Below are 10,653 nucleotides of genomic sequence, written 5' to 3' on the forward strand. Positions count from 1 at the left end.
CCGCGGTCTGGACCCTCACGTCCATCTACTGTGTCATGTGGCTGTTCCTCGCGAACACGGAAGAGTTAGTCTATGACAATGTCGTCTTGAACACCTGCGCGTACAAGATATCCAGGAACAATTACTTGCCCATTTATTTCACGGATTTCACCGTTTTTTACTTGCTGCCCCTCATGCTGGCCACGATTCTGTATGGACTTATTGCCAGAATACTTTTCCTAAGCCCACTGCCGTCAGACAAGGCACAACTCCAGGGAAACTCCAAGAAGTGGAAAAAGGACACGTGCCAAGGCAGCAGGATGATTGGCACATGCTCATCTAGCAGCGCAACCGCTGCCTCGCGTCGACAGGTGGGTTTCTCCTGTCATTTTGCGATATGATAGATGACACGCGCGCACGCACACACGCACACACACGCACGCTCTCTCTGCGTAACTGTGCGCATGAGTGTGTATGCATCCGTTAGAGGAGAGCAGATAAGAGTGAGCGAGGGAGACAGACAGCCTAGGTGCTAAGGTGTGTGTGTGTGTGTGAGTGTGTGTGAATTTAAATTGAATTGTGTGTGTGTGTGTGTGTGTGTGTGTGTGTGTGTGTGTGTGTGCGTGCGTGCGTGTGTGTGTGTGTGTGTGTGTGTGCGTGCGTGCGTGCGCGAATTGACATTGAATTGAATTGTGTGTGTGTGTGGGGGGGGTGGTGGCTATAGAGATAAATGCATGCTGCTGCACATAGGCTTATACACACACATAGTCACACACACACACACACACACACACACACACACACACACACACACACACACACACACACACACACACACACACACACACACACACGTTTGTAAATACATCGGAGATGGAAACCTTCTTAAAGTGTTTCGACCCTTAACCACAACACTCTCCAGTTGGCGGGTCATATCATATCATCATATCATATCATATCATATCATATCATATCATATCATATCATATCATATCATATCATATCATATCATATCATATCATATCATATCATAATCATAGTCATGTCATGTCATGTCATGTCATGTCATGTCATATCATATCAGCAGTAGGCCTATCTCACAGCATTTCCCCGCCCCCTTTTGGAGCTAATGGTGTTATTTTTTCTGCGGTCCATAGACTTCCATCAATCATCAATCATCCATGTTAAAACCCACAAAAACACGTTTTGTAAAGGTAAGGTTTATTCTACTTATTTGAGTTGTTATACCATTGTGTTTTCTTCATATTATTATCGGTCTTTGACATTTTCATTTTTAACATTAGGAAATGTACTTAGATTCTCCAGAGAAAAAAAGCGTAAATGCCTAATGTTAAATGACACCACTAGCTACCGGAAGGGGGCGTGGAAAGGGGGCTGTGAGATAGGCCTTCATGGCCAAATCACGAATACGAGACGGCTCGCCCCTTTTCCAACTCGCCCAAAGCGGCGAAGATCGGTCGCCTCAACGGGAAGAGCGGTCGCCCCAACGGGAAGATCGGTCGCCCCAACGCGCGGAGAATTCGCCCCGAAAAGTCAGGAGAATTCGCCCCCAAAAGTCCGGAGAAGTCGTCCCAACAAAGAGAGAGAGAGATTTTTACATGTAGCTGTTATGTCTCACTGACAGCTGTTTGATTGTGCTGCGCTCTTGCATATTCCTGTGTTGTTTGTGATGATTGGGGGGATTATCTGGGATTGACTACTTCAGTCTTGACATACAACATGTGTGATGATGTTGCTTTGCCTTATTATTGACTCTGAGTTTTGAAAGTAAAGAAGAGTTGTGTTTAAACTGTCATGGTCCACTGATTCACAATAGTAGCCTACTTTTAAACAGAGAGAGAGAGAGAGAGATTTTTACCTGTACTATATTTTTTTTCCTGTACTTTTAAACAGAGAGAGAGGGGGGGGGGGGGGGGGGGGTGTATGTGAAAATAAAAAGTGTCAACCTAAATGTTTTAACCCATTTAGGACTGAGACCAGATTCTTACGCTCTCAATAGTTACATTAATTGATTGAACTTGTAATAACTTGTTGTTTGTAAATGCTATGGGCTATAGTAAATCCTTGAAATACATTGAAATAACCTGATATGTATGCTGCATTGATTTATATTTGTATTGATTTATATTGATATTTATAAATAAACATCTGGGTTACTTAATTTACAATTAGTCATACACATGACTACATTAACCATAACTATGTAGTCATGTAGTCTAAGGTTTTAAATTCCTGTAATCTATAGGACCATATGGACCTGTATTGAGGTTGGAGCATTTGCATTCTGTAGGCTACATTCCAGGCCATCATTGATTCATTGATTTAATTCATGGGATTCTGTTCTACAGAATGGCCCATCATCAAAGGTGTCTGGCAGGCAATGTTATGTAAGTGGGAAGCAACAAGAACTTGACACACACACACAGCATACAATAACATAAGGGCAGAGATAAATCAAAGTTGTATTGTATTGTATGTAGTTCATGTACTTCCATGAAGTACAAAATAATACAATTTTATGTAAGTGGGAAGCAACAAGAACTTTAGTGCCACCTGTCTGTGAAAGATTCCACGTAAATTGCACTCTGCCTTCATGATTTGAGTCATTTTCAAAAATCCACCTGTTGGTGGCACTGTAAGTCTGTGAAAGATTTCACAGGCTCCAGGTCCCCAGCTAAATCTTTAACTCTAACGTTTTTTAAACAATGAAATAAGCAACTCCATACCATGACATGCAAAAACGAATGTTACTGGATAACATTATGTAAACATGAGTGCATATGGCTGTGGCCCAAGTTTAACATAATGGTAGTACAACAACAACTCATTTCAGTAATGGAGGAATGGAACACCTTTCCAGAATGGAATGTCAAGTACTGTACTTGGAATGGAATTTCCAGAACAATGGAGGGGAGACAGCCATTCATTATCCATGCATAATTTTAATTTGACCAACAACAAACAAACGGGTTCTAACTGGTTCTAAATGTTCTCCTTTGACAAACAATGTTCTAATATGATAAATAAGGTAAAATAAACATGAAATAAACACAGGGCGAGATATCCGTGCGTTGGGGCGAGATATCCACGCTGTGGGGCGAGCTGTCCACACTATGGGGGCGGGCTCTCCACGGCTCGGGGCGAGCCGTCATCACTTTTCGAAATTCTTTGGCGAGCCGTCTTCACGTTTCGAAATTCTGTGGCGAGCCGTCTTCACTTTTCGCGAGGGCGAGTTGGAAAAGGGGCGAGTCGTCTCGGTACCCAAATCACTGCCCTCATCCAAGCTTCCAGCTAATGTCCTCTCTCTTATGCCAGAGCCAGCAGGAAGCTCTCTCTGCCTTGTGTGTAACTGTTCTTGGGGGATTACAGGCACTGAGAGTTCTCTAGCACTATGATTTGTTTCTCACCAGACTATAAGGCTGTGCAGTGTGCATGCGTCTGTCCTTGTCCACACTTGGCCTGCCTTAAAGCTGGTATTTTTGAGTCAAGGTGGTTTGTTTGAGCCTTCTCTGCGTCTGTGTCACTGTCCTTTTAGCGTTGGTTGAATCTGTCTCTCTTCCTCCCCTCCTCTTGGGAGACTCTGGGGGTATTGCTCATTTGTACATTCTGTAGCTTGCTTGGTGCCCTCTTGCGAGTGTTGCAACAGGGGTTGCTGGCCCTGTTACCCTGCCAGTCTTTCCTGGAGGTCAGCTGTCGCTCCAGCATCACGACCTTCCTCGGTTGCCATCCAGACTTTCCTGGAGGTCACTGGTTGCCCAGGGAGTTCAGTCTGTAAATACATCAAAGATTAAAGCAATAAGCCACAAGAGGTGTGAGGTTATCGTGTATTTTATAATGGCTGAGAGGCGTGCAGGTGAGACACAAGCGCAGGCAACCTCGCTTATTGCGTGGCTTATTGCTTTTCTAAAACGGTTACAAACATTAGCAATAATAACACCATAAAACTGTTGCTAATTCACAAAAGTAGCTATACTTTGCGCCGCTTTTCGCCAAGCCCCCAGGGAGGCTCTCCAACATTGAAGCGCTCGGCCCTACTGGTCAGAGTTGGGACGGCGGACCCGTGGATTTATGACGAGGAAACCCCATGCAGCTGGGGTTTAACATTGAGCACTCGTTTGCACTTCCGCATTTTGGCCACCAAATTTTGGTGCCCAAATCGAAATTAATAGCGGGGGGCGGGGCTGTCACTCCGGTCCTCCCTCTATCCTTTTATAACTCTATGCTTTGCGCCCACAAGACCGAAACACACTTCCTTGTTTTTACTCGGCCAGTCTCTGTCACGGAAATAGGAGGCGCTTGATGTCTTTACAGAAAGCGCCCGGAGACACACAATCACAGTCATATGAGCGTAGGCGGTGCTTAGACGCCTGCACGGCGAGGGTTTGTAAGGCAATCAAGTGCTCCCCTTCCCCAGTGCAGCTACAGAGCTGTGGGATCAGCTGGGAATGATATAAAGTGAAGAAAGGTCAGCAGGTGTTCCCTAGACTTGTGTACAGAGAAGATTGTGTGCACATCTCAATGCCTATATTTAGACCAGGTGCTGGATGTCAGGCATCAAGGCAAACATCAAGGAAGAGAAGAACATCCACACACTAGTTTCTAGAGCTCCGAGACTTACTTTATTTAGAGGCAACAAATTGCAAATTTGTTGCCTCTAAATAAAGTAAGTCTTGGAGCGGATGTTCTTTCTCTCCCCTAGTCTTGTGTAGCCAGACAACTATTCCACATTCTCTGAATGCTAGAGTCTGGAACTACACCTCCCGAAATCCGAGTAAGGAAGCTGCCATTTTCGCCATTTTAATTTTTTTATTTAATTTTCTGCTAAGCAACAAGCTATTATGCTTAGGTGATTTCTATTTATATTAGGATAAATGTGTGCGACTGTAAAGACGAAACGGAAGTGGGGAGGAGTCTCCACTTCCGCTTTATCGCTTATTTATCGCTTATGACGCAAGCATTTGAAAATTGCGAGAGGCAACACAGTCTGGCAACACAAGACTAGGTGGTCCCCAACCACTTAAAAGTGTTTCGACCCTTAACCACAACACTCTCCAATTGGCGGGTTAGCAGTGATTGACCAAATCATAAATAATGCTTCCCTTTTAATGCCATGAAAGTGACCCCCCCCCCCCCCCCAACCCCTCCCCCCATTAAAAAACAATATGGGTACCAGAGCTTCTGGTACCCATATTGTAATAGCAAATTCCATTCAATACACATTAGTTAATCAATTAGCCAGTGCAATCTGGTGTAGGCTACATTTTGGCTACATTATTGTTTTCCTCCAATGTTTACATTGAATGCACTTTATAGAGAGAACATATTATAGTCCAGCTGCTTAGCTCCAATATATAAAGGAATCGTTCAGTTTGTGATAAAAGCATGAAATCTGGTACACATATAGCCAAGGGCATCCCAAACATAATTGGATGTGGAGGCATCCTGAATTTTCAACATGGCACCCATGGCAGCCATTTTTCAAAATGCCACCATTGACATCCTATTATAAGGCAATATTTTCTAAATTTCCTTATGCTTTAAGTAGCATGTGACATATCAAACTAGGGGGTTTTCATGATGCTGAATCTATTCCAAGCATTAGTTTTGCATAAAAACACTCATTGGGCTAAATTTGGCGATAGCAACTTGCCCAACTGTGCTGATGTCAGCACATTTGGGCAAGTTGCTATGGCCAAATTTAGCCCAATTTGGCCAATTAGCCCAAACTAATGCTTGGAATGGATTCAGCATCATGAAAACCCCCTAGTTTGATATGTCACATGCTACTTAAAGCATAAGGAAATTTAGAAAATATTGCCTTATAATAGGATGTCAATGGTGGCATTTTGAAAAATGGCTGCCATGGGTGCCATGTTGAAAATTCAGGATGCCTCCACATCCAATTATGTTTGGGATGCCCTTGGCTATATGTGTACCAGATTTCATGCTTTTATCACAAACTGAACGATTCCTTTATATATTGGAGCTAAGCAGCCATTTAGAATTTGACCTCTCCCGGGCCTCAGAGGTCAAATCAGACTTGACTCCACATCTGAAAATACACCTCATGGTATCATCTAACTATGGTAAAAGTTTCATGCTTTTTTGAAAAAGTGCACAATTTTTTGGTAATCCGCTGTACTATTAAGGAAATGCTTCATTAGGTTGCCTCAAGATTGAAACATTTGTTAAAGGGGTATTTCACTTTAAAACACTTCTGGGGTCGTTAACTCTATGCAAGCTTTCGTGTGCACCGTACCCCTATATAAACCCATTAAACGTCAAACTCTATTTTAGCCATGTTAGACTCATGTATGTTTTCAATCACTATATTTCAATTAATTAAATTTTATCATTTTATATTTTTTCCATTTTCAAAACAAATCATAAAAAAACGAATGAAACAAGTAATTGAAAAAACACGACCCCCTTTGCGCATTATAACCCAATACCCCTTTAAGCAGACAACTGCAAACATTTTCATATCCATTATCTCCGAGGGTTTCCTTTTTGTTAGAAGCTAAATATGGCATCAATTCAATTGGAATAGCCTATTGCTGTATAGGATGGGTGGCATTCCAAACTAAAACAAGTCATTAGTTAATCAGCCAGTGCCATCTGGTGTACATCACTTTATTAAATTCCCATATCTTTTATGCACTCTATTACAGAACATCGTACCCCCCCCCCCCCCCTCTAGAGACAGTTAAAGCCGTCCTTTTTTGATAGAAGACTCCATTTTCACAAATCTTACAAGGAAGTTAATGCCCTGCTTTTGAGGCAAAATCATGGCATGTATGTATCCTTAATTGAGTTTTTTTATGATTTGTCTATCTACACAGTGTTTTGAGATTGCATGCCCCCATTGCACGGGGGGATGGGGGGCAATGAGGGTGTGCAATGCAGTGTTTCCATTACTGCCCTGCAGCCCAGCAGTAATTCATTCTCCAAACCATTTAACCACTTAAACCCTATATACTTAATTGAGTCTCCTAGGGGTCTTCATAGCCCTCCCTCCTTTCCCCCCTCCACACTACCTCTCTTTGCCGGAAATAGCCAATCTATATCACGTAGCTTGTAGATCCTCTATTTTTGCGGAATGTTTGCCCCAGAATATAGGGATGCCATATGTGTTCAAAATGATTAACCACTACAAGCCCACAACGTATCGCATCATGACTCGTTGTGAGCTTGTAGATGGGCTATTTTTGAAACATTTCGAACATTTCCCCCATAATGACATTCCAAAAATAATCTGCCTATACAACACAGACCAAACCTTTCCTACAAGCATGATCTTGTCAATTATTTTGAACACGTAGAACAATTATTTTCACAATAAGACGAGCCGGCCAGGAGGTAGGGTAGTGTTGTTGTTTGTTCCACAAACCAAACATGCAGGTAGACTGAGGTGTGTGTGTGTTTGAATTGAATTGAATTGTGTGTTTGCTTATCAGATCCGAAGAGGAGTCCCTGTGGTGTTACACAGGGTGTTGTGGCCCAAGGAGGCTAGTAGAGGGGGTCTGATTCGACAGTATACCATCAGTTAAACCCAAACCTGTGTGCACATGGATCAAACTGGGCTTTGGCTTGTTCCTCATCCTCCCACAGGAAAGGATCAAAGCGTTGTCTTACAAACATACAAAACAAGCACTTGTTGTGACACACACACACACACACACACACACACACACACACACACACACACACACACACACACACACACACACACACACACACACACACACACACACACACACACACACACACACACACACACACACACACACACACACACACACACACACACACACACACACACAAATGTAAAGGAGGAAAACGATATGCACATCCCAGTTTTTAAATACGGTGCTGGACCCAGAAAGTGATCAAATAAAAAAAAAGTGGAATGTCCGCAGACAATATAGTTCTGCTCCCCGTCCTTTATTTCAACCTATATTACACACACAAACACGCACACTCACACGCCGCACGCACGCACGCACGCACGCACGCACGCACGCACGCACGCACGCACGCACGCACGCACGCACGCACGCACGCACGCACACACACACACACACACACACACACACACACACACACACACACACACACACACACACACACCACAGCTGCACAAAACACAATTACACGCCTTTCTGCACACAAAGCAAGGTTAATTACACCCACAGAGTGAAACGACACTGCATCTTATTGTGTGACAAGTGACAGCGATAACTCTTTGTGGAATATGCTAAATCTATACCATCAGCCAGGGACTTATTACTCTAAAGGTCCAAATGTACTGGGGAGGTATTGTAGTCAATGATGGTGCTGTCACTGGCCTTAACCAATCCAATTAGCCTCACATCACTAGAGCTGATCAGACCCCACAACATAAATGTGGATACTGGATAGGATATAATTACTCTTAAGTTAACATTATTTAGTATAAAACATTATGGTAATTAATAATTATGTCTGCAATTAACAAATTAACAAATGCAAGCTTTGTTGAGTTGTGCATATAGATTTACTTCTGTTAGTCCCGAAGTTGCTGCAAATTAATTAACAGTCCAGTCATACAAGAGTTGAAATAAAATGAGAAATTGAAGTTCTTCATGCAGCGCATAAAAGCCTGTTTTGAAGAGTGAATAAATTCCACAAGGAACTGTTTGGACTAAAAAAAAGACTCCAAGTTCCATTTAAAAAATGTGCCTTTGCTGCTGCATTACTTACATCCATTTGACATCCAATTGTCTTTTGAATGACTTATAGACATTTGACTCCACAAAATAATGGACTTTTCTAGCTCAGTGATTACAGAAAGTGTGCATGATCAGAGAGAGAAACACATTATATTATTGTGTTCTTTAGAACCAGCTTTTACCTCGGGGGACTAACATTTTCAACTTGAATTTCTGAATCGGCTTGTTCAAGAATCAAGATTCTTTACTGTTAGATCTTATATACGAGTACACTCGTGTAAGATTCTTTGGTTTTGGTTCCTCAATATTGCAGCAGCAAGAATAACAACATCAAATTGTGTAAAGAATAGCAAGGTGTGCATAGTCATTAGTCAACAGATCACACATTGAGATGCTTGAAGGTGCTGTGTGCATGCATGGTTCCCACTTCTTTTGCTGTTTTTTAAAACTATGTTTATTGATTTCTCAATTGACAAAAATAGTCATACCGATACTTTTTTTATGGTTCCTGCTTCTAAATATTATCTTCTTTGCATTGTTTCAGGTGACGAAGATGTTGGTTGTGGTAGTAGTCCTCTTTGCGCTGCTCTGGATGCCCTATCGGACCTTGGTGGTGGTGAACTCCTTCTTGGACGAGGCCTACCTGGACAAATGGTTCCTGCTCTTCTGCCGCCTCTGCATCTACCTGAACAGCGCCATAAACCCTGTCATCTACAACGCCATGTCCCAGAAGTTCCGTGCCGCGTTCAAGAAGCTCTGCCACTGTGGCCCTCAGCGGCCGGAGAAGCCAGCGAGCGTAGCGCTCACCTACAGTGTCATTAAGGACACGTCCAATGGGAGCCCTGACCGCTTCACCACGGTGATGGATGAGCTATCCACGCCAACCGCCAAACGCCATCAGTTCTTACCCAGCAGCATCCTGCCGAACACCAAGAATAAGGATGCCTCCCCATCGGGGCGAGCTGAGACAGCTTGAATTGAATGCATTTACACTGAAAGAGATTTTCAGAACTTCAGGTTCTCTCCCACCATGGAGAGTTAGGGAAGGGATTCAAAGTATTAAGCAGACAACTGTAAACATTTCCATAACGATTGTCTCCAAGGATTTTCTTTATGTTGCTTGAACCGGAGTAATAAAGGGAGTTGGATGAGTCATCACGACAATGATGCCTTCAAAACAAGTTTTCATCTCTCAATTTTAGAGGGAATAAAACATGCTGGTACCTAATTTATGAGAAAGACAGGCAACCTTTGAATTCATTATGTTTGAAAGCTGCATGTTTGATTCTTGCCATCATCACACCCTCCCACTGTTACCATGATCTCTCCCACAGATCAGTTACACCTTTGATTACAAACCTTGAAAAGGTGCTGCCAGCACCTTTAGAGTTTTAGAAGAAAACTTTATTAGCATTTGGACAGACAATTGTATATCAGTAGTCAGAACAATACAGTACAAGTTAGTTACGTGAAAATGTACGACTATTTATGTTTATAATAATATATATTTTGGAATTGTATTTATGTTTTCAATTAAAATGTTGAGTGGAATAATAATACATATTTTTAACATACATTTTAGTGCCAATGAGACAGTCATGCGCGTAGGTGGGGGGGTCCGGACGTACTCAGTTTCATGAGGAGGGGGGGGGGGGGGGACGCGTCCCCTCCAGTTTAAAAGCTGCCATGGAGAGGCTAGGCAGGGCTCCCTGCAATTTAACCACCTGGATTCGAACCCCAGGCTCCCATGTGAGAAACCAATCATCTACAGTACCACTCATAGAAATAGAAACCCCCACAGCCAAGGGGAGATACAGTATTGGGATTCTGATCTTCAGCCATGGCTACATTTGCACGTCAAGGCAGGCCTGAACGTATTCAGGATTCTGGCATTTTACTTCTTAAAAAAAAGTTACTTACAACTCAAGAATGTGGAGAGATT

The 10,653-nt window shown here is 42.7% G+C and overlaps 1 protein-coding gene across 1 annotated transcript in view; it reads left to right on the plus strand.

Moving 5' to 3' along the window:
- Nucleotides 1–9,687, plus strand: part of trhra (thyrotropin-releasing hormone receptor a) — a gene marked incomplete at both ends in the record, with an annotated part of 10,168 nt that extends 481 nt beyond the window's left edge. The window contains 2 exons of the mRNA XM_079503784.1: nucleotides 1–350; nucleotides 9,256–9,687. The exon at nucleotides 1–350 is cut by the window's left edge and continues 481 nt beyond it. Of these exons, the coding sequence (XP_079359910.1) occupies nucleotides 1–350; nucleotides 9,256–9,687 (782 nt within the window). The remainder of the gene's footprint in view (nucleotides 351–9,255) is intronic.
- Between the last annotated feature and the right edge of the window lie 966 nt (nucleotides 9,688–10,653).

Source organism: Electrona antarctica, assembly GCF_951216825.1.
Source record: "Electrona antarctica genome assembly, chromosome: 6".
In the NCBI taxonomy this organism is placed as follows: domain Eukaryota; kingdom Metazoa; phylum Chordata; class Actinopteri; order Myctophiformes; family Myctophidae; genus Electrona; species Electrona antarctica.